The 25944-nt window shown below is 36.5% G+C and overlaps 1 protein-coding gene across 1 annotated transcript in view; it reads left to right on the top strand.

Moving 5' to 3' along the window:
- Positions 1-25944, top strand: part of LOC145717737 (cilia- and flagella-associated protein 47-like) — a 187904-nt gene that overhangs the window by 16100 nt on the left and 145860 nt on the right. Inside the window, exon 5 of the mRNA XM_081807960.1 lies at positions 2815-2989. Coding sequence (XP_081664086.1) covers positions 2815-2989 — 175 coding nt within the window. The remainder of the gene's footprint in view (positions 1-2814; positions 2990-25944) is intronic.

The raw sequence follows: 25944 nt of genomic DNA, 5'->3' as shown, positions 1-25944 counted from the left end.
GTATCTACTTTATACTGTGAGAGACAGGATCTTTTTTCAAGAGCATGAGTTTCTGACACTTCACCATTTAGCACTCATTTATTGAATTCATATTCTTCTGACCATTAATAAATCAACTCTAACGATATACTCAGTGATACTGGAAAGATTCAGAACTTCAGGGTAGTTTCCTTCTATTTTCTATTAGCTTTTCCAGTTTATGTTTTAAAAGCCATGCTATATACTCTGGGATAAGTGGTAGAAAAATCATTGAAATTTTGAAATTTAATATGTTTAAAAAAGGAAGCCTAAGAGATCTCCTTTGTGAGGATTCAGAAGGGTAAAGAAAATGTTTTTTGTATTTGTATAACTTAAGTGCACTCTAAATCATGAAGTAATCCTACTGATACTGTCAAAGATAAACAAAGCTGGATACTAGTTACAGCCATAAGGATAGACTTTATTCAGTAACTGTTGCAACGGGGAGAAGGATCCAGCATGAACTAAACTGAAATTTGTACAGGAGGAACTGGGAGTTTTAAAAGGAGGATGAGAAAGTAAGGAGGGTTAATGAGCTGGGAACTTAATAATAATGAGCAGAATCTGGGAAGTGGACATTTTTAAGTAGGAGGGGGTTGGTCAGTGTGATCTGGATTTGTTAATTGATCCTTATCTGCAGGAGAAACAAACTTCTGTGATCTTTATGACGGGAGGTAGTGATGCAAGATAGAACAAGGTACCTACCTGGCTGGGATCATTATCTCCTTGAATGTTTGCATTCTAAGGTCCTTGAGAAGACAGTTCTGGGTCGCAGAAAACTTACATCTTAAAAAGGAGAGAGAGAGAGGAGGAGGGTGCAGTGAGTGGGGGTGGAAGAAAGAAAGGAAAGGAGAGAAAGGATTTATAATAGCAAGCTTTCTAAAGTAACTGCTCTAATAAGAGGGGGTTTAGGAGCCTATCTTCCTGTCACTGGGTTTTGGCTGGAACAAACAGTATATTCTCTTGGCAGCATTGAGCTCTCTCAGGTAGGCACTTTAAGGGGAACTGGGATCATCCTAGGGATATGGCCTTGAGCTGTTAGAAACTAAGTCAGCATTTGTTCAAGTCTCTTAGAGTGTGTGTATATGTGTGTGCATGTGTGTGAAGGGGGTAGACAAAATCATTTGTGCTGAAAATCTGCAGTTATTGTAGGCCAAGGTTGAGGCCTACTTGAGACGAGGGTTTGGAGGAGCCTGACTAGAGTTTGGCCAAGAAGAGAGTCTATGTCAATATATCATGACTTAATGACTTGAAGATATAGAAGGCAGATGATATACATTTAGGTTAAAGAGCTGGTTGTTGATGTGAATAGATAATTTGTTCATAGTGACTAGAAAAATGAACCAAATACAAGCAATGATAAATGTAAATGAATTAATTTAAGTTTTTTAATTTACATGATTTTAATTACCAAAATAAAGTAGTTGAAAAATGTTACTTTGTGGAAAAAAAATACTTGTGGATTTTGTAGATAACAAACCCAGTGAGTGAGAACATTGCTAATGGCACTAACATTTATTTTTGTTGAGTAATGATACTATGACCACAATCAAGATGATGATGATGACAATGGTGATCCTAATAGCCAACATTTATCAAAATATGCTCCAAGGACCTGGATTTTGTTTTCACTTTAAATATTCACACCTCGGATAGGCAGTGTGTACTATTATTGCCCATATTTTGCAAATGAAGACTTTGTAGCTTTGTTTAATAGCCTGGCCAAGCTTCCTTAGAGTTGGTTATAAATGCAGGCAGTCTGCCTTCAAGAGTGCTTGGTCTAACCATTGGGCTGTACTATGTGGTTAGCGATAGAGCATCCAGATAAAAATAAATGATTGCCTACCTCTGTGCTTTGCATTGCTTGGTTCACACTTAGAGAACTGGCTTTCTCTTCAGCGTTCCATTTTAGGAAGGACAATATTGAACTAGATTGTGTCTTGAGGAGCATTTGCATGATGATGAGTTGTTGTAACCCACAGTATGTAAGTAGCGGTTGAAGGAACTAAACATATCAAACCTATTTAAAAGGTATATTTGGGACAGGGGGGAGGAAGAAAAGAAATTAACAAAAGAATAAAAGGTATGTTTGGATGTCTGTGGAAGGGCAGGACCTAATTTTATACATCTATATATGTACACACACACATATGCACACATATATTTACAAAATTGTCATTAGGGAAAGAGAGGGGACTAACTGTGCTTCTGATAAGAACTAGAACTGATGGGTTAGATGTTAAGGAACACGGGGATCAACTGAAGGAGGGAAGCACTTTCTCAATGCTATTCACCAGTGGAATTGGCTTTTCCCTGAAGCAATGAATTCCTCAACATTGAAAGGATTAGAGAATGGGACACTGAGCATCTGTTAATAAAGGATGATTCCACAGATTCTGTAAAACATGTTAGTGCTATCTTCCACCAATCAAATAATAATGTGTCTAAAGAAATGAACAGGGGCGCCTGGGTGGCTCAGTCGTTAAGCGTCTGCCTTCGGCTCAGGTCACGATCCCAGGGTCCTGGGATCGAGCCCCGCATCGGGCTCCCTGCTCAGCGGGAAGCCTGCTTCTCCTTCTCCCACTCCCCCTGCTTGTGTTCCCTCTCTTGCTGTCTCTCTCTGTCAAATAAATAAATAAAATCTTAAAAAAAAAAAAAAGAAAGAAATGAACAAATTCAATCCTTTGGTGGATTTTTTCCCAAATGTGGGCTCTAAATACATGATGCTTTTGTGTGTGTGTTTTGGAGGTAAAGGCTAAGAGAATTACATTCCAATTTTACTCTGTTTATTTGCAGACTTCTATGCTCTTTAATACCTCAAAGCTAAAGAAGCCTAAGTCCATTTTATACACAGCAGAACTGAGCCTTCCAGAACATTTTGATATCCCCAAGAAAATCTACATTCCTCAGATTCCAGAAACTCAAGCTAAATTGACCCAGTCTCAAGGAATTAAACCTGCAAATAAAACAGGTAACACATGGACTGCAATATCTCGCTCTGTCCCAGGCTCTGTGAAATACTAAAATTTTAAAGAGATTATCTCTACTAATAGGATGTTCATAATACAATTAAAGAGAGAGTTCAGGGTACATAAATATCAATTATTGGATATTTTGCATTATAAATAACCAACATACTATAGCATAATAATCTAAACTATGTACTAAATTTAAGTGCTAAGTTGCTGGTACTGAAATTTGCGAACCTGTAATTACTCCTTCTTTTAAAGAGTAGTTGATAAAGACAGGAAGTGCTCTTTGAGAAAGGTAAGGTGTTGCTGTGACTGTGAAATTGGTTACAGAAGCTGTGCTGGAGTTGAAGCTCAGGCTAACTTTAAAGGATAGGAGGGTTGTTGGTGGCAAGATCATATCAGAGGAGACAGTGTGTTATTTATGAGTGATTTATCTTTGATCTGGACTAGGGCCTTTAATAGTTGAATACTTACTCCTGGTCTCCTGGTACCCTTTTATTCTGTGATTGTAATTAGGAAGGACTAACCCAGATTTAATAGAATATTAATAAATATACATTATCAAATATGAGCAATAGGATGTAAACAATGTGACAAAATAATTTAAAGTATCCAAAATTAATTTGTTTTCATTTCACTTCTTTCCAAGCTGGTAGATAACATTATGATTATAATTTCTTTACTAGGGCTATTCCCACAATGTATCATAACTCAAGTGTCATGGATCCTACTTTTTATTGTTGCTAATTTATGTTTTGTTACATTTTCCTTTGTTCTTTTCCTAAGGCTTTGTTTTAACTATATAATGTTTCTAAATCAGAAACAGCGGTTACAAATGATAAGGTTATAGGGTAATCTGTTCATTTTACCTTCCTAGGAGATCTGAGATCCCAGATTCAAATTCTAAGTGGCCAAGCATGTAACAAGGATTAATGAATTAGCTCTGGTCTAAGGCAAGAAGGATAATGGAGCCTAGAACAAACTGGAGAGTAGGCGTCCTATCTAAACATTCAAAATCAAAACAATAAAAAGAAGAAGCTTAAGTCCACCCAACAGCTGTGAGGGTATATTTAACTCATCAGCCATCAGGCTGGTGACAGTTCTTAAGTGAAATTGTTGTCTTTCTTTTTTTTTAATCTTTGTTACCTACAGCTTTTCAATGTACTATTAAATTTTTAAATGAAGATTTTATTATGATAATTTTTTAACCCCTTTGAGATAACTGGATAAAGTTGTGTGTATTATACGCCCAACTAGGATTCCCAGTCCAAACAATTCACTTATTTAGCCATTCACTCAACCCTCTTGAGCATCAATTCCTTTGGGGAAAACAATGAAAATTGGCATCTTAAGATGCTGTTTAATTATAAATAAGTATAAAGTTATCTATATTGAAAAGTCTTTCACTGAGATAATTTTCAAAGGCTAATATTTTTCTTTTGTATCAGTTGTGAGCTATTCATTTCAGTAAGAAGATTATAGTGAGAATTAAGAAAAATAGAGCTATAAATTTTAAAAGATCATGCACAAAAGTTTTAAAATACAATTTGCATATCATGGCTCCTGTCTAACATGATTTTCTATGCAGTTGACTTTATTGAAGAAGCTTGCAGCCCAGGTTTCTGTTTCCACTTCCTTCAGCATACATTTAAAAGAATTAAGTTTACAAAAACAGAATATTCTAATTCAGGATCATAGCGGGTCAAATAAAATACATAGCCTAAACAGTGCAGTGTACATTCTATTGTTAAGCAGTGGACTTCATTAATGAAAAGGAAAGGAACATATGCTTTTTAAGTTTAATAAATAACATTCTATTGGAATTTGAGACCAAGAATTGTAGAGTTAAGCGTTTAAGAAACTTATCTTTGTGGGGGAAAAAAAGCTTACCTTTGTGATATAAGCCACTCTGAAGAGAACCAACAAATTCCTAGCATTCAATACAGTAATATAGAAAGAAATCTTGGGTTTTTTTTTTTTTTTAAGATTTTATTTTTTTAAGTAATCGCTATTCCCAGTGTGGGGCTCAAACTCACAACTCCGAGATCACGAGTCACATGCTCTACCAACCGAGCCAGCCAGGTACTCCTAAATCTTTTTTTTCTTTTTTCTTTTCTTTTCTTTTCTTTTCCTTTCTTTTCTTTTCTTTCCTTTTTTCTATAGGTGGCATGGAGAAAGAAATGACAAGTATTTATCTGGAGAAGTAGAGATAGCCCAGTGTTCCTGCTAATTTCAGGAAAGGGGTGGAGGTGGGTCATTTTTATAATCTCTTGAAGTTCTAATGTCATCAGAAGGCACTAGTTTTGAGGTATTGAGAAGTGGCCATCTTCTGCCCATTCATATTAATGCTGCCGATCAGTCTTTACCTTTTTGAAATTCCTAATGAAACTTCCACATTTCTGGTTAGCAATAGCTATTATTGTAATTACTTAAAATAATCGACTTAAATCCGTATTTATTTTAGCTCCATGATTTAGGAAGGTATTATTTTTCCCATCCCACCTTTTAACCTTATAATGCTTTCAACTGAAGGAGATGGAGCTGTAGAGAAAGTGCGTGTGCACACAAGTAGATGCATCCATCTCCACAGACGCCACGGATGTACACACATGACAACATTTTCCCATGGGAAAGACATTACTTGTCCCACCTCATAAGTCTCAAAGATCCTGTGACTCCTTTGTTGTTAGTGGACTGGAGTAGGTCTGATATTTTTTGAGCACCAACAATATGCAAAGCACTGTGACAGTTGGTTTTATAGTTTTTCTCATTTAATTCTCCAAATAGATACTCTGTCTCAGATCCCATCTGGGCATCTTGCTTATCCATGGACTCTTGCATGACCTTTCCACACAGTTTCTGGCCTTCTCAAGCATCCTCTTTACTCCAGTTTTTTCCCATCTCCAACCTCCACTGGACAAATGACTTTGTCACCTCTGTCATGGAGGAAAGGGGGCTACATGAGCACACACTCTTCCTTAACCCCCTTACCACCTCCCCCTCAATCTCCAAATAATAGGAATCTACTCTATCAACCTTGCTGTGTGCATCTTTTAACTTATGCCAGATAACCTGTTCTTGGGCTCTTCCATCATTTATCAGAGCTCCTTCTTCTTTGAGAGTAGTTCCTTCACTTTTGGCTCTCAAACTTTCTCAAGCTTCAGAAACTAAAGACATTCATACCTTTCCCATGACAAACATACTTCTGAGTAGGGCTATCTTCATTTGTAGTTTCTATTCTTGCATGACTAGTTCTCAACCTCTCAAATCTGGCTTTTGCTCTACCACTGTAGTAAAATGACTAGTTGCTTTCTAATTGCCAAATCCAATGGGCCATTCTCAGTCTTCATCTTATTGGATCTCTATTGCATATGACCTGGATGATTAGGCATCTACTCAGAATTCTAGATATTTGAGATAAGGCTATATATCCTTATTCCCTGCATTTCTTCTCCATCCCCTTGATAAGATTTCTTCTTAATCGTTTCGTGAGTTATTCTGTTTACTCCAACAATATGGTAATCTTCAAGGTTCTACTTGTCTTACTGGGGCTATTATTACTTTTAATGTATCCTATAGGAGATTCTGTACACTCCTATAGTTAAAACTACCATTAACATCCCTAATGTTTATCTTTATTCCCACCCTTTTCCTTCTATTTTCAACTTAGATATTCAGAGGCATTTGACATGCCTACCTATATATGTGTGTGTGTGTGTGTGTGTGTATGCAAATAGATACACAAATAGAGAGATTTATCCCTCAGATTCAAAATGAATGTATTATTATTATTATTCTCCATTGATTTGTTCCTTAGCATATAATCTTTATCTTTTCATATGGTGGGACATATATCCACCCTGTCTCTTATATTAGAAATCTGGGCATACTGCTTGAAGCTTCTCTCTTTTGAGCTCATACCTACAATTCATCTTGTAGTTTTAAATTTTCTGTAATTTATTTCCTTTTCTTCTCTACTCCCACTGTTAATGATTCAGGTCTTCATTAGTACCTCACAAATGGAAAAAGTAATCACATCTATTTCTTCTCAATGAGGTGCAGATTTAATGAAATGACATATGTTAAGAATTTAAATGCTATATGATATACCTAATAAATGTTGGCTATTAATTATACTCTAGTCTTGTCTCCCTTAAAGTACTTCACCTCTAGGCACTAGAACTATTAAATCTGACCATGAGATATTACTGAAACATTTAGTGATTTCAGAGGCAGATTTACTATACTACCAAAGACATAAATTTTATGATTTTTCACTTTTTTGACCCCCCCTTCTTAGTCTCTATCTAGTTTTATATTTGCGATTTTATGTTCTTTCTCTTGAAGAAGGTCCCTATATTTTAAAAGCCTCAGGCCTCATAAAACCTAGACTTTTACCTGGTTGTAGGTCTTGACTTAAACTCTCATCTACTTGTGGCTCTGGGGATGTTGAAATTTATGGACAGGAAGAGTTTTATGGACCTTAAAAGGGTATAGGTAAACAGGAAATCTCCAGTGGATCCAGGGACACTTATTACCTCCCTAATATAGAGGGTCCTGTGTGTTTTGTGCCCTCCGTGAAAAATATGTACAAGAACACTCAAACAAAATGCTCTAGGCTGGTTTTGCTGATCACTTACACAGAGCTCAAAACCTTCATTTCTAAGGTTATCTCTTCAGTTTCTAGTATTTTACATTGACCCAATTTCTTGTTCTCTCTCAAGGGATATGTGGCAGACATATTGGAAGTGCATATTGTAGGAATACTGTTCTCCTGTACCTTCTCCCATTTGAATCCAATTTTCTGAATTTTCTAACATTTGCTAATAATTAGTGGTCTAATAGGTGACAAATATTCACTAAATCTTTCCATGACAGCAGTTTAATATGTAATGTGCTTATAAACTATACTAAAAATTTATTATTTATAACTAACACTATATGTGTTTCTATCTACTTTATAAGGATTAAATATATTATTTTAATAGCTAAATTATCCTTAGTATGAAAATAAGACTGCAGAATTGTTGCAATAAAAATCAAAATTCCTGCTTAAAATTTATTAACTGTTTTTGACAAATAAACCCTACATCTCCAAGTTACATCAAATAGCCACAAATGCATTTCAAATAGAAAAAGAGTAATTTCATTTAACAGAGTACCAATTAAAATGTTAGGTTTAATGATTAAACTGAGTTAAATTGAAACAATCCACTATACTTTATTGTCCACATCACCAAATCACCTAATCTTAGAAATGTGCTGTTCATTTTTCTCAAAAGAGCTATAAACTTGTGGTGATATATTTGTTACACTTTTTTTTAAAACTCCTTTTAAATTTACAGAAGCTTTTTGAAATAGTTCCTTAATTCACTTAGAAATATAATTCAAATGTATTTTTCATATAGGATTGCCACAATTGTAAACCATCAAGTCCAAATACAGTGTATAAAAGAATGTTATTAAATTCCAGAAGGAAATTAGTAATCCATATACTACATTTAAATCTCATAAGATCAAGAAGAACAAAAAACAGGAAAAGTAGAGAACATATTCTCTATCTGAGATCTTTAAGTTTATATTTAATTATAAATGTAATAGTTTCTGTTATAGTCTACCTTTCAAGAAGACTTGTAATTATAATCATAAAAGACAATACTTATCTTATAAATACCTGATATAAATCTGAATTTACATCAAGCAAAAAATAAAAGGATATTTATCTATACTCATGCTTAAAGCTTTATTCTTCTATTTATTTATGTATTTCATTTTTAATAACTTTATTAGGATATTCACATACCATGCGGTTCACCAGTTTATTTAAAGTGTATAATTCAGTGGTTTTCAATATATTACATAGATACAAGTAACCATTACCACAGTCAATTTTAAAGCATTTATATCACCTCAAAAGGGAACTCAGTATCCTTTAGCTATCAACTCCCTCTCATCTACCCCTCTCCCCAGCCCTAAGCAATCATTAATTTTTCTCTCTACATAGACTTGCCTATTCTGGAGATTTCATATTAAAGAAATCATGTCATATGTGGTATTTTATGACTGGCTTCTCTCACTTAGCATAATGTTTTCATAGTTCATCCATGTTATATCATGTATCCATACTTCATTCCTTCTAATGGCTGAATATTCCATTGTATGACTAACACATTTGGTTTTTCCACTGATCAGTTGATGAACATTTGGGTTGCTTCTACCTTTTCCCTACCATGAATAATGCTGCTGTAAACATTTTTGTGCAAATTTTTGGGTGAACATATGTTTTCACTTTTCTTGGGTGTGTATATATAGCTGTAAGTAGAACTGTTGGGTCACATGGTGACTATGTTTAAACATTTGAGGAACTGCCAGACTGTTTTCCAAAGTGACTGTACCATTTTACATTTTACCAGCAGTGTGTGAGGGTTCCAGTATCCCCGCATCATCAGCAACACTCCTTATTATCTGACTTTTTAATTTTAGTGATCCTAGTGGGTAGAAATGGTATCTTATGTGCTTTTGATTTGCATTTCCCTGGTGCCTCAGCATGTTGAGCTTCTTTCCATGTACTTATTGGCTATTTATGGATCATTTGTATAAATGTCTATTCAGATCTTTTACCCATTTTTTAAGTTGAGTTGTCTTTTTCTTCTTGATTTACAAGTGTTCTATCTATATTTGAGGTACAATACTTTATCAGATAGAGACTTGATTTGCAAATATTTTCTTCCATTCTGTGGGTTGTCCTTTCACTCTCTTGAGACTGTCCTTTGAAGCACAGTTCTTAATTTTAATGAAGTCTAATTGATCTATTTTTGTTGGTGATTGTGTTTCTTGCTTTTGATATCATATTTCAGAATCCATTGCCAAATTTGAGGGCATGAAAATTTAGCTCTATTTTCTTCTCAGAATTTTATAGCTTTATTCCTTACATTTAGGTCCATTTTGAGTTAATATTTGTATATTGTTTGAGGTAAGGGTCTAACTTCATTCTTTTGAATGTGGCTGTCCCAGTGGTCTTAGAACCATTCATTGAAAATACTGTTCTTTTGGGGTGCCTGAGTGGCTCAGTCGATTGAGCATTCGACTCTTGGTTTTGGCTCAGGTTGTGATCTCAGGGTTGTGAGATCCAGCCCCGCATCTCATCAGGCTCAGCGCTCAGTGGGGAGTCAGCTTCCCCTCTCATTCTCCCTCTGCCCCTCCCCTCACTTGCTTGTGCTCTCTCTCTTAATAAATGGGTCTTTTTTTTTTAAGAGAGAGAGAGCACAAGCAGGGGTAGCAGCAGAGGGAGAGGGAGAAGCAGGCTCTCCACTGACCAGGGAGCCTGATGCGGGGTTCGATCCCAGGACTCTGGGATCACAACCTGAGCTGAAGGCAGATGCTCAACCGACTGAGCCACTCTGGTGCCCCATAAATAAATGGGTCTTTAAAAAAAAATAAAATACTATTCTTCCTGCATTAATGTATCTTGACACCCTTGTTGAAAACCAGTTGACCATAAATAACGTGGTTTATTTCTGGGTTTTCTATTTTATCCCATAGATCTGTATGTCTTTCCTTAGGCCAGTATCACATTTTTCTGATTACTATTGCTTTGTAGTAGGTTTTGAAATCAGAAAGTGTGAGTCCGACTACATTGCCCTTTTTTAACCAGATTGTTTGGCTGTTCTGATATTCTCACAATTCCACACGGATTTTAAAATCAACTTGTCAGTTTCTGCAAGCAAGCCAACTGGCCGCCTGATAGGTATTGCATTGAATTTATAAATCAATTTGGAGAGGATTGTCATCTTTCTTTTCTTTTTAAGATTTTATTTATTCATTTGAGACACAGAGATACAAGAGAGAGAGAGCATGAGCAGGGAGAGAGGCAGAGGGAGAAGGAGAAGCAGGCTCCCCGCTGAGCCAGGAGCCCGATGTGGGGCTCGATTCCAGGGCCCTGGGATCATGGCCTGAGCCGAAGGCAGATGCTTAACCACCTGAGCCACCCAGGCGCCCCGAGGATTGTCATCTTAACAATATTAAGTCTTGTGATTCATGACCATAAAATATTTTTCCATTTCATTAGATATTCCTTAATTTCTTTCAACAGTGTTTTGTAGTTTTAAGAGTAAAAGTTTTGTACTTCTTTTGTTAAATATATTACTAAATATTTTAATCTTTTTCATGATATTACCAATGGAATTGTTTTCTTAATTTCATTTTTGGATCATTCATCGCAAATGTATAGAAATACAACTGATTGCTGTATATTAAAATTGTATCATGTAACCTTGATGGATCGATTTTTTAAACTCTGTTTTATTGGGTTCCTTAGGATTTTCTATATACAATATAATATTATATGCATAAAGAGATGGTCTTACATCTTCCCTTCTGAAATGGATTGGTTATATTTCTTTTTCTTACCTAATTGATCTGGTTAATACCTCCAGTAGAATGTTAAATAGAAGCAATAAGAGGGGACATTCTTTTCTTCTTGAATGTATGGAGAAAGAATCCAGTCTTTAATCATTAAGCATCATGGTAGCTGTAGGTATTTTATAGGTGCCCTCTATGAGGTTGAGGAAGTTCCCATCTCTTCCTAGTTTGTTGAGTGCTTTTCTCATGAAAGTGCATTGTATTTTTTCAAATTATTTTTCTGCATAATTGGGATAAACATGTAGATTTTGTTTCTTTTACTCTATTGTTATAGCATATTGTATTCATTGATTTTTGGATGTTAAGCCAACCTTGCATCCCTGTGATAAATATCATGGTTTGAATGTTTTGGGCTCCTCAGAATTTATATGTTGAAAACCTAATGGCCAAGGTGTTGGTAATTAGGAGGTATGGCCTTTAGGAGGTGATTGGGTCATGAGGACACAGCCCTCATGAATGGGTTTAGTATCCTTGTAAAAGTTGTCCCAGAGAGCTAGTTCACCCTATCTGTTATGTGAGGATACAAAGAGAAATCTGAAACCCAGAAGAGGGTCCTCACCTGACTCTTCTGGTACCTCATTCTTAGACTTTCAGCCTCCAGAATTGTGATAAATAAATGTGTTGTTTATAAGATACCTAGTCTATCGTATTTTGTTATGGCATCCCTAGCACCTCTTCTATATGTTGCCGATAATTCTTCTATATGTTGCCGAATTCTATTTGCTAGCCTTTCATTGGTTTTTGCTTTGATATTCGTAAGAAATTTGGGTCTAGGGCGCCTGGGTGGCTCAGTTGGTTAAGCGACTGCCTTCAGCTCAGGTCGTGATCCTGGAGTCCCGGGATCGAGTCCCGCATCGGGCTCCCTGCTCAGCAGGGAGTCTGCGTCTCCTTCTGACCCTCCTCCCTCTCATGCTCTCTGTCTCTCATTCTCTCTCTCTCAAATAAATAAATAAAATCTTTAAAAAAAAAAAAAGAAATTTGGGTCTACAGTTTTTCTTATGATGTCTGTGTGGTAATACTGGCCTTATAGAATGAGTTAGGAAATGTTCCTTTCTCTTTTATTTTTGTTGAAGCATTTCAGAGGGATTGGTGTTGATTCTTTTTTAAGTGTTTGGTATAATTCATCAGTGAAGCCATCTGGCCATGGGCTTCTCTTTGTTGGGAGAGTTTTAGTTACTCATTCAGTATCTTTACTTGTTATGTAGATCCGTTTAGATTGTCTCTTTCTGTTTGAGGCAGTTTCAGTGGTTTGTGTCACTTAAAATGTGTAATTTTTGGCATACAATTGTTTATACCATTTTCTTACATTCCATTTTGTTTCTGTATGGCAGAAGTAATGTCCCTACTTCCATTTCCGATTCTAATAATTTGAATATTTTCTTTTTTTTTTTCTTGTTCCATTTAGCTAAATGTTTGTCAATTTTGTTGATCTTTTCAAAGAACTAGCTTTTGGTTTCAGTGATTTCTCTGTTGTTTTCTCTATTTCATTAATTTCTCTTTTAATCTTTATTTTTTTTCATTCTACTTTCTTTCAGTTTAGGTTGCTCTTCTTTCTCCAGTGTCTTAAAGTGAACGTTTAGGGTATTGATTTCAGATCACTTTTCTTCTTTGTTGTAGGCATTTAGAGTTATAAAATTCCCTATAGGCATTTGCAGCTGTAAATTACTACTTGAGCTTAATCCTGCAAGCGTCTGCATGTTTTATTTTTATTTTCATTAGTCATAAAGTATTTTCTAATTTCCTGAGATTTTTTTCTTGACCCACTGATTATTTAAGAATATATTAACAATAACAAGAGTTGTTTAGGGAGGGAGGTTGAAATATTATGAAACACCCAATATCTAAATCAGGTAAATAGAAAGCTTCTCTGTTCAAAACCAGAGAAGATGCTTCAGAACTTGGTCTGCTTGTCCTCCGCTGACCTGTTATTATAACACAGCAATGGTTCATGAAGCACATTCTCATGAGGCTGGGGTTCTGATGAATATAATTTGAAAGCTACTGATTAAGCCCAGCTTCCACATTTTATAGCTGAGGAAATTGAAACACAGAGAGGGTAAGCAATTTAACTAGAATCAAGTAGATAGTGACATAATTGCATAATTCACTCTAGAACATATGATCTTTAGCCTCTTTGGAACAAAGCTGCTAGATTACGGGATACTTTATTCAACAAATATTTATTGAGAGCTTACTGTGTATAGATAAGCAATGTTAAGGCACCCAAGATACAACAGTGACCACAATAGAGAAGATCCTTGTCTTTCAGAATTTGATGTGGAAAATTGTCCCTAGTGTTTGCCATCCTTGGGGCATATTCTGAGTGACATATTCATTATCGGTTGTCGCTTTTCTGTGGCTTATTCTTTCAATCTTGTGACTCAGGGTATTACTTCTTTGGATAACAAGCTAGTTAGATGTGTTGACAGTGATTGTGGTATGGAGAAATATGACTAGCCAAATGAGAACTTAACCCAAACTTTGACTTCACTGTTTCAATAAAAAAGGCCCAGCATCTGGTTTTCAGTTTCAAATGGTCTACAAATTGTTAGTGACTAGACTGACATATTAGATGTGTATAATTGTTAGCTCTGTTTATAATTTTCAGCCATTTCTCTTTTAAATCAGTTGTTTCTATCCATATAATATCTGACTGAAAATAATTACATGTTCTTATCTCCTTGGTTGATCAATTTTTATTCTAATATTTGAAAGTTCTGGTATAATAGTCACTTTTTTTCTTATTTTTTGGAAAAATAAATTGAAGGTACAATTTTATTTTATGAATTCATTTTATATTTTCATGCACGGGGGTTCAGAAGTGATTTTAATTAAGGTGTATTAAATTTAATGCACAAAACTTTAGTATAGTGAAATTCAGAAATCAAGAAAGTAGTTAGGTAAGTGTACTTAATGTAGTTTAGAAAATTGCAATTTTCTTTGTTGTTGCTATATCATTTTTTTTTTTTTGGTGAACAGAAAAAACTTCATTTTTCTAAAATAAAAGTCAGTGGAAAAACAGTGTCTGAAATAGAATTTTGTTCTTAAGTTTATGGGCAATTGTAGTACTCATTTGAATGCAATGAATGGGAACCAGTGGCACATTCTATTGTAATATCACACATAGGTGTAATAAAACATAATGAAGGTATTTGAAGTTAGCTTCTTTTCAGTATTATGTCTATGATTATTTACCATTCCTATGTTAATAAGTTTCTTTATTTTACCATTAAACATAGAATCTTAGAGAATTTTCATTTTGTCCGTTATGCTTAAGATATTTTGATCTCTCTCTTCTGTGTTTTAATAAGTGTCATGACAGCTGGTGTGATCACAGCTCTTGTGGAAGGAAATAATAATCTTGTCTTTTCTCAGAGAGGTGCCTCGTAACCACCTCTGGGATGTGGAGGGCTGCCCCAGGTGTACCTAACTGACTTCATGTAGAAGCATAGTTGGGATCTACCATTAGGAAAAGGGGGTCTGGTGATAGAGTGAAAGAAGAAACTATGTAGTTTCAGTGGTCAGCAGGTGAGTGGGCACTTAAAAGATAAACCTATTAACACCTTATATACAAATTTCTAGGTCTGACCATTGATATTTATATTTTATTGATTATCCTGCTTTCCGTAATACTTTTTATCCTAATCTGGGTCACTGATATGCATCACCTTTGGAGAATGTATTCATGGGCAATAACTGAACCTTTTGAGCCTCTTCCCTAATCACACTACTGGGTGTAGGGATCAGTCCTGTTGATCAGAGTATTCTCCTCAATTCATATCACTGCTCACAGATTCCTCAGCTGAGTCAGAAAATTGGGTCATGTGCTCTTGTATTCTGGCCTCAGCCCAAGCCACCCTTGGGTGGGCAAATGACTGAGCTGCTGAGAATGTTCACTCCTATCTCTTTCCATTTCAGGGTATCTCTTCTTCAGTTCTTTTCTTTGCCTGACTTGTGGCAGGTTGTAACCTGATTGGAACACTGAGTGTCTCCCTTTTGTATAAAATCCCCTTTAGAAACGTCATTTTTAAAAAATTTTATTTTTAGCCAACAACCTTGGTTTTTCTCAGAAAAAGAAATTTTATATTTATTGATTGAATGATTGATTGAAGTATACCCAACGCATGATGTTACATTATTTTCAGGTGTATGACATAGTGATTGGACAAGTCTATATGTTATGCTGCAGGTTTATGTTCACCACAAGTGTAGCTCCCATCTGTCACCATGCAATGCTATTACAATATCATTGGCTATATTCCCTATGCTGTGCCTTTCATCTCCATGACTTATTCATTCCATAACTGGAAGCCTGTATCTCCCAGACCCCTCCACCCATTTTGCCCATCTCCCCATCCCTCCCTCTGGCAACCATCAGTTTGTTCTTTGTATTTGTGGTTCTGTTTCTAGTTTTTTTTTTATTTGGTCATTTTTTTGTTTGTTTTTTAGATTCTGCATATAAATGAGATCATATAATATTTGTCTTTCTCTGACTTGAGCGATTTTAGACTTCCAGTTATCATTGTGATTTTTGAGGTGGAAATTATACAGTGATATATAGATCTTTAACACAATATTTGAGCTGTAATTGTGTGATTCCAGTAAATCTTAATATGGAGAGAAAGAACTGGAAATGCTTCCTGGGAAAGTTAGGAAAGAATTTTTGTGGAGAAAAAAAACTTAAAAAATAAAGAATTTCTGTGGAGGATTGATAGCTTAGATTGATTTTTCTGGGCATAGTGTATGTTTTCTCACATATAAAAATGATTTTAAAGGATAAATAAAAATGATTTAATTAATAATCTATATCTGTATCCATATCTAAGCTGTGTTGCATTTCATTTAATTATTTGTCCTAAAAGTTTATTGTTTAATTATAGTATTTGTACCTCTTCCATTCTTCATGTTTTGTATTTTTGTTAGAAACTTCATTATATTTTATTGAAGATTTAAAAGCGTTTCACTCATTCATTTGGATTTGTTTTAAGGGAATTCAAATGATGAAGAAATCATACTGTTTGTCCTCAGGAAGCTTATGGACTAGTAGAAATGACAGCACTTGGGCACATGAGAACCCTTATACACAACTCAAACTGATAAGTGCTTGTCTCCTTACTTTCTCATCACTGGAGTGTTTATTCACCTGGTTACAAAAATTGTTTCAGGGCTTCAGTTGTCCACAGTTGATTTAGGGACAGTCAGACTTGGGGCCTTTGCTGGAATTTTGGAAAAGGGATTTATTTTCCCCCCCAGGTCTGCTAAGCTGGTAAAATATAAGTCTGGGGTAAGTGGGTAGAGTCTCCAAGAATGAGGTCAGCATAGAGAAAGAAGGATGACATCTTAAGATTTCAGGTGTATTTCTGGATGATATCATTGTAACGGTGGTCATTCCTTCTGTATATTGCCAATTAGTGGGTCAACAAACTACCTCTATGGTCCCTGCAGTTTTAGTTGGATTTCTGACACAAATGGAAGTGATTTGAGAATTGCAGTATCTGAAGCCTGTGCTCTCCCCACGTTGCTGTTAGTTGCCAACCCTGGTTATACATCAGGGACACCTGGATGTCTTTTACAAAATACAGTTTCCAGATCCAAGTCTAGACCTACTGAATCACTCCCAGGTTGGAAGAGGTCTAGGAACTTGTATTTTAAAAGTTTCCGGGGTGCCTGGGTGGCTCAGTCGGTTAAGTGTCTGACTCTTGATCTCAGCTCAGGTCTTGATCTCAGGCTGGTGAATTCAAGCCTCGCATTGGGCTCCACACTGGGCATGGAGCCTACTTAAAAAAAAAAATTATTGGAAGTGGGGCGCCTGGGTGGTGCAGTCAGTTGAGCATCGAACTCTTGGTTTCAGCTCAGGTTGTGATCTCAGGGTTGTGAGATTGAGCCCAGCTTCAAGCTCTGTGTTCAGCGTGGACTCTGCTTAAGACTCTCTCTCCCTCTGCCCCTCCCCTCCTCTCTCTCAAATAAATAAATGTAGAAAAAAATAAAAGTTTCCTTCCAAATCACTGTCAGAGTTAATCCACATATTAGAGTTGGGGATCCATTGCTGTGCAATGTAATGCCACCACTTGACATCTCCATTTTACAAATGGAGAAAGTCAGGCCCAGAAAATTAAAATCCCTTTAGGAGGCCATGTAAGAGGTCACATCAAGTCTCCTGAGTAAGCACCCAAGTCTAAGTCTTTGTCTGTTGCTTTTTCCGTTATACAATGCTGCATTAAAAAGTCCACATTGCTCTTTATTCTTAGGTTAGTGATTATCTTAGTTTGAGTCCCCTAGACAATGAAGCCTGATGCAAGAATTAAATACTGATGCTTTACTTGGGAGGTGCAAACTCAGGGCAATGAGAGTGGGAGAAAAGAGAAACAAGGGAAGAATGGGAAGCAAAACAATGAATGATGCTTGAGCTGCTTTCTCGCTGTCCACTATTTACCTACATGAATAGATGCAACAGGTTGCTCAGCAGGTATCACTTTGAAAAACTATGTGAAAAGCGCCCCTGAGCAATCATTGTGAAAGAGGAAGGAAAGGAGTTTTGTCTTCATGTTTATCTCCTGTCTCCTGTACCTATTTGCCAGATTTTACTCCATGGGAGTTAATGGCCCTTGGCTTTGAGGTGGCCTTCCCTGGCCCCACAGAATGCCAGGTTCCATGCCCTACCATGGCAAGAGGAGCCAGAAATTCTGAATTTGGAACTGATCTACCTGTCCCTCAAGCAGCAGCCAAGGGATTGGCTCCATTAGTTCTGAAGAAGTTGCCGGTCATCCTCAGGCTGAGGAACATGGAGGCGGGACAAGTAGCTGAGGTTGCTGGAGGTGGCAGAACCAAGGGAATCTCAGGAAGCAGGTGAAATGGATCCCATACAGCAATGTTGTCTTACTGTTAATATTTTAAAGAATTCTTGTTACACTGTCAGCAGCTTTCATAGACAATATCCAGTTTCTTTCCCTTTCCCCTACCATCTCTGCTCACAAACTTCATCCCAGGTCCTGAGCCTGCTCTCATCTGAGACCTGGGATCTAGGCACCCATCTGTGCTGTCCACCAGTCTCCCCTGTCATGCCTGCAGTCTCATGAGTTCTACTGTAATATTAATCTGTCAGCCCTGGCACCTTTCTATGCTCCCATCCTTGTGATGCATCTTCCTCTCTCCCTTTTGTTTCAGTACCCAGGTAAAAGTTTCTACTCTGTTTCTTAAAATCCAAGCTAGTTGTTTTCAGACTCCCTCACTAGGTACTGGTATACTCACTCTTCCTGCCATCTACTCTTGTCCTAGACAGCCCAAGTTCCCTCAAAGAAGAATCTTGCCTCTGAACTTGGGATCCCGTGTCTTTCTTGGCTGTAGTACAGGTCTCTGACATCAATCAGACCTAGTTTTTCTTATCTCTGGTCCACATACTTGATTATAATTTCACTTCTATTTTTGAAAATCCCAGTCACAAATGTGTGACTAATTCTCCTTTCTCGTCTGGCTGCCTTTCCCATACCTGTCCTCCCAGAGTAAAAGTTTCCAGCTTGTTCAGTTGTTAATCTGTGTCTTGTCCTAACATTTGGGGGTTCTGCCAGCCCCAGGTTCTTTCGTCTTCACGCCATACATTAATGAAACATGATTGTGTCCTGTATTATCAAAGAAAACATACTTTAATTCAAATAATTTGCTATAACCAAGTCAACATAATTGTAATATCCAAGACTGTGTATATATTATTTATCCTTACAGTTTTATTGTAAGATACTTTCAGTCTATCAATGTCTCCCACTTTGCTTTTTATTGTTTTTTGTCTACTGACATAGAGCCTGAAAGCAAAAACAAATGTGAACTTTAAATGGCATCTTAATCTTTCTATTAGATCTTCAATAGTGAACATATGCTGTGCAATAATGCATTAAGGAAGACATTTAATCAAAAATTGCATAAGCCTTTTCCCCTAGTTTAAGTCCTAGGGAATGTGTTGTTTATTGGCTTGCTAACAGCTTAAACTAATTTGCACTCTTAGTAAATCAATCTATGAGAACTTAAAAATCAACTCTGTTTAAAACAGATTTTATTTTTAACATATGACAGTTAGAGAAAGTTTATGGTATTTGGAATTGAAAATTCAAAAGACAGTTAATTTACCATCAATAATCTTTTGCTCCTTCCTCATGGAGGGGTTAATTAGAAATTTTATTTCAGTTCTTTCGGAAATTTTGTCTTAAAAAATTATATAGAAAGAAGAGACAATTTCCTAGTTAAAATATTGGCAAGCTGCAACTCCATAATAAGCTCTCTTCTAATTTTCCATTAAATGATCCATGAATACATACAGAAATTCAAAAATTCAGTGGCAATGGAAAGGAAAGATAACAGCCATCCATTTACATAAGTCCTTTGAGAAATTCCCAGTAATTACTGAGCTGATGTGGCCTGATTGAAAAACACATTTAATAGCCTCCACAGCTCATGCCTAATTAAAAGAAAATTTAAGTATAAAGAGGAAACAGTCTAGTCCCATAATCTGTCTTTTCCTCAGAAATTTATTATCTGCACCTACCAGAAAACTTGGAAGCCACCTCCTTATTGCATCCCTTCTGGCACATAGTAGGTGTCTTTTAAAACTTTTTTCTGATGAGTAAATGAATCCATGTGAAATACTTTCTAAGGAGGCCCTCTTACTAAGACTTCTTTTTCTGCATTCCTCTTGAAGATCCAAACCCCCTGGAATTAAAATGACTGTAACCATTGGGGAAAATGTGGAGGAACATCATTCTACCAAGGCTGTATAGAATCTAGCATGTACAGAGATGGGAAGAGTCCAAGTGATTTGTGGTTCATGTTACTGGTGACATTAGAGTTTATCCATTAATAGGAAGATAAAGCAATTTTCTAAAACGTCAATTTTCCCAAGCTTATTTGAAAACTGCCAATGGATGTAAGACACTATCCTCCCTACATCTAATAGATGGGTGCTTCTTTGCTACAGGAAATTGGCCCACGGGGATGCACCGAGTTACCTCCACATGCAGATCTAAGAAATCGCTGCAAAGTAAAAGGAGGCTGAGACCCTGTACAAGTGACCACCTCGGAGAGATACCCCTCTCCTTTTTATACAAGCAAACGAGAAAAGAAAAGGCAGAAATGATTCTATTAATGCTAAAAGAGAGTGACACCTAAATTCACACTTAAATGGGTTATAGTGAAACTATAGAAGGGCAAATACAAGAGAAATTCTGAAAAACAAGACAAAAAACCATGATTTTCAAAGGAACAAAAATTATAGCAAAGGTAGAATTCCCAACAGTAAGAATAGAAGCCAGAAGAATGTGGAATTACAGTGCTGAAGCAAATTAACTGTCAGCCTAGAATTTTAAATCCCAGTAAACTATCACTCAAGAGTAAGGATGAAATAAAAGTATTTCCAGTCCAACAATGAGATTGAGACAATTTAAAACTCATAGATACTTGCTAAAAGAACAAATGGAGAACCTACTTCGGAATGAAGGAAATTGAATTCAGAAAAAAGAAATAGGATCCAGTAACAGTGGTTATTAAAACTATCAATAAATGTGTGTAAATCTCAATGAGCATTGACTATGGAAATAATAATGAATAACTCAGGTATTCTAAAAGCAAAGTGAACTCAAGTACTAGATAATAACTTTATCAGGGGGATGGGTATTGCCATCAGACATGTAAGGTTTTTGCATTTGGGGGGAAGAGGTTTGAACAATTTTAATACATTTTTTATAAAGTGTAAATGTTGAAAACTTGGGACAACCAAAAAATAGAGAGATAGGATATATATAATTTTTTTTTAAGATTTATTTATTTGATGGGGGGAGATGGAGAGGGAGAGTTATTTTTTTAAGCAGACTCTGCACTGAATGCAGCATCTGACTGAGGGCTCAATCCCACAACCCTAAGAGACCGTGAGATCATGAACGGAGCCAAAACTGAGTCAGACACCCGAGTGACTGCACCACCCAGGCGCCCATGTTTTTTTAAGTAGGCTTCATGCCCATCATGGAGCCCAACACTGAGCTTGAACTCACGAATCTGAAATTAAGACCTGAGAGGGAAAGTTGGACACTTAACCAACTGAGCCACCCAGGCACCCCAGAATATATAATTTCTGAACCAGTAGAGGCATAAAAGAAAAAGAAAACTTTGATGAGTCCAGTAGAATGCAAGAACAGAGAAGAATTAAAGGAAGGTTGTGGTACAGAGAGGTACCATATGAGATGTTCAACACAAATATATCATTAATCATGATAAATATAAACAGACTAAACTGTGAAAGTTGATATTTTGAGAATAGAAAGTGAAATGCAGCTTTATGCTGTTGACAAAATTACCTGGTAAGATATCTAGAAATGTACATATCTAGTAATGTATATACTAATCAAAAATTAGCTGACATAAATATATTAGAGTAAGTAGACTTTAAAGCAAATAAATATATTAATTTTTTAAAAAAAATCACCCAATGTAGAGAAAAATTCTGAACTTATTTCCACCTAACCACATAATCTCAAAATGTGTAAAGCAAAATTTGACACATGTGGAAGGAGAAATGAACAAACCCTCAGAGTAGGAGATTTTATTATACTTCTTTCAGTAATTGGAAGGTCAAGCTGACAGGATGTTAGTAAAGCCCTACCAGACTTGACCAACACAATTAATGAGGTTAGGCTTTCCTCTACTGATTAAACCCTACTGCAGCTCTGCTGCAAACAATTGTCAATTTTTGCCATTCAGTTATTCCTGCACTTTGATCTCTCTCTCTGGACTTCTTCCTATGCTTTAGGGCACCTGTGAGGATGTGCAAGTATTGCCTTTCAGCAAAATCTGACAGGGGACTGCACACCAGTCTTTCTTGGTTACGGATACTTAAAAAACTTCATGGGGAAAAAAGTCTAGTGCTCTCAGCCATTTAGAATTGGTCAGGAAAATAAAGGTCATATGCCATTCTCTTAGCATCCCCCAAACTTTCTTTTTCCTTCTTTGATTCCTACTTCCCCCTCTTCTTTATTTTTATCCTCCTTCCTTCTTCCTTTCTTCCTTTTTTCCTTTTTGTATCTCTTTTTATCCCTCTATTTTCACCCTTAAATGTTATATTATTTGAGATCTTCCTGGTGATAGAGAAGCAAAAGTAGTTGGGCCTCTTTTGAAGTGATAAAATCCATTTTAACCAGTATTTCAAAAACTGAATTTGTCCATAAATAATGTGGGTCTTTATCATTTTAAATTGCTGTTACTTTATTGAATAGTATAATAAATTTAACAATTTAAGCAGCAAGTCATTTCAGAAAACAGTTTTTCCTGAGTGGATGATACTAAACTACACTTCTACTAAAGAAAACATTTGGGGCACCTGAGTGGCTCAGCCGGTTAAGTGTCTGCCTTAGGCTCAGATCATGATCTCAGGGTCCTGGGATCTCTACTCAGCAGACAGTCTACTTCTCCCTCTCCCTCTGCCTCCTCCCCCCTGCTCATGCTCTGTCTCTGTCTCTCTTTCTCTCAAATAAAGAAATAAAATCTTAAAAAAAAAAGACATTTTACAAAATAAATCAAACACACTCTAAAATTTGTAATTGATGAATCCTTTCCTTGTTTATGTGAAGTCTATGGCATACTTCATGTTTTTGATATTAAATGAGGAAGCTCAGTAATGAGCAATCGTTAGCACGCAATGAGTCTATCACTTACTTTACCTGAGTATTTGTGAGGCAGATGCTCATGTGCCAATAAGAACATAATAAAGTAACTAAAATGGGAAAATTCCAACTAGCATGTGATTTGGTCTTTTTATTTGTAGAATAGAAAAAAAAATCTGCACTGAAACTTTCTAGTAGTAGATGGAAGTGGGATTAGCAAATGGGAAAATATAATTACTCATGCATTAATTTACAACAAATATTTATTATAAATTCATTTATGTAAATTGATTTGTATCATAAATATAGTAATTCTCTTGGTACCTCATTTTCTGAATTAAGATATGCTTGCTAATAATATACCTAAATAACTATAGAAGTTAATAACCATTTTACTGTATTACTCAGTCTCTTCCAAATTTCTGATGTACTTTCATCTAATCATGAAATATTAAGGCAGAAAGAAACCTAGTAGAGGTGAGTTAATCAAATTATATTCTATAGAGCCTTGACATTCCTTTAAAGTGCTTTTGTTTGTCTATAGGGGGGCTGTGGAAATGAATGGAAGCTTCTAGCTTCTCATCTTACTTCAACCAGATCAACTCTAGGTTACTTGGCTTTATATTTGTATATTGAGATTCTGTCTTAGGTATTTTTCAGACACAGTACCCCCCCAAGCCAAAAAATAAGATGTTTAAAAGCCACTGATTAAATCTTACTCCTTAATTTAACCAGATTAAGAATTTATATGCTAAAAAAAAAGACTTTTTAAATTGTTTGCCCAAGGTCACACAATATAGGAAAGGGAGCTAAAACTTGAAAATGGGATTTTTAACTCTCACCTTACTAGTTTTATACATGTGTCTTTCTTTGCACTTAAGACACGGTGGATTGTTTCAGTAAAGCTCAAGTGGATCACGTCTGCCTGTACACATATTTTTTGTAGTCTCCCCTTCCTTGTTGACCCTGGTCTTGGCCATGTGACTTGCTTTGGCCAGTGGTTTACTAAGGAATGTGAAAGTAGCAGATATATGATAACCATTTATATATTAGGGCTTTCTTTTGCAGCTAGTACTTTTCATGTACTATATGAAGCATATTTGGCTCATCTCATAGATTAGAGAGCTCCTGGCCAGAATTCCTAGTTGAGGTCCCAAATCATGAGTGAGCCCAGCTAATACCACATAAAGTAGATAAGCCTTCCCAAATGAGGTCAGATCACAGACTCATGAGCAAATAGATGGTCATTTCTTTAAACCACTAAGTTTTGAGGTAGTTTGTTTTCGTAGTGATAGCTGACCAAAAGAGCAGTATTGACTTATTCTGCCAACCATGACCTTTCCTAGGATCTGAGTGCAGCATATTTTTATGGGTTATTTCAAAAACTATAGAGCACACTGACTTCTAGTAGCTAATGTCATATAAAATTATGTATTCTTTCACTAGAGAGAGTCTGTCTTTATTTCCTTTATTTCCTTCAGTAACTGTAATCTGGTAAATGTAGATATATTTGGTTATCTTTAATCATAGAACCCTGGGAACTGCCACAGTTACCAGGATCATCTGTGAGGGAAGGGCACCAGGTGAGCTACATCTGAGCATCTGAGTAGAGTAGGGATGGAAAGGACAGGTCCAGATTGTTCCTAACATAGGTGATACCAGGTCGAAAGTACAAATGAAAGCCCATATGCCATATGTCTAAATTTTTTAAGTGGTAAATCAAACTAACAAATTTTTAAATAGATTATATTATTCCACCTTGACAAATACAACTTTAAACCAAGCTGTAAGACCACGTTTGAATTTAGAATTTTGGGCCACCTCAGAGTTTTGCACTAGAATATGATAGCACAGAATAGCTGGGCCCTGGCCAAATGCCCACTCTGTTCTGTTCCTTCCTTCAACTTCAACACCTCTTCAACAAGGGGTTCTCATGTACAAATTTGTGGATGTCTCAGCCCACGTAATTAATTTTGGTCTCCATCTTCCCCTTGATAACCACGTCTTAGGCTGCAATTCTAGGAGTGTTCTGATGAGAGGACTGTCAAAGAGAAGAGTCCTGTGCAAGCCCTGGAAATGGGATCCAACTCTTTGGACTGTGAATTATGGCATCACATGAACTGGGAACATGGATGCGGCTGGGTTGCCTAGAGGCCTGTCCCAATGGGCCCATGTACTCCTTGCATGTGCAGAGAGACAATGACAGAGGACACTCAAAGGCCCTAGAAAGCATGAGGCCCTGGACAGGAAGCTCTCTTTCTTGGGCCTAACAGTGTGTGTTTGGTTGGGGGATCCCCAGCAGCAGACCATGAAACTAGGTCTTGAGAGCAAGTAGTTTGAGAGGTGATCTCAGGAACCATAGGTAGGAGTGTGAGAGAGTGAGAGAGCAAAGAGAAGCCAATTCAGGTAGTGTTAATGGGCAGTTGCCACTGTTAACAATTTGGGCTCAGTTGCACTGGGGATCTCTAGGAGTTCATGTAGAATTCACCTCAAAGTTATCCCTACTAAAGGTCAAAGACCCTGGGTTAATTTTCTACCAGTTTGATACATTATTTGTTGAGAATTGCAAAGGTAGGCATGAACTATCACTTCTGGCCTGATCCACATGAGGGTTGAGTACCTTCCTGTGCTCAGAGAAAGCCCTCAGAGAGAAAGAAGTTTTCCACAAAGCCATTTGCCTGCAGGGCGGACTTAAATGCCCAGGGGACGTGGCAGGGCATGGATGGTATCTGCTCCAGTGCAGATTCGGGAAGGACTTTGAGAAAACCTGCCCCTGAAAACAATGATGGTATGATGGCATAATGTGACCAGTAAAATTTCCAAGTTTCTAAAGATCAAAATGGTTTCTGCAGCTGCTATTTTACATCTGAAGGGATGCAGAAACAGAAGTGGCTTCT

This window comes from Leptonychotes weddellii, chromosome X (assembly GCF_054177405.1).
Source record: "Leptonychotes weddellii isolate Sample4059 chromosome X, ASM5417740v2, whole genome shotgun sequence".
In the NCBI taxonomy this organism is placed as follows: domain Eukaryota; kingdom Metazoa; phylum Chordata; class Mammalia; order Carnivora; family Phocidae; genus Leptonychotes; species Leptonychotes weddellii.
Note: the sequence above shows the minus strand (reverse complement) of the source record. Positions and strands in the feature narration are given on the sequence as shown.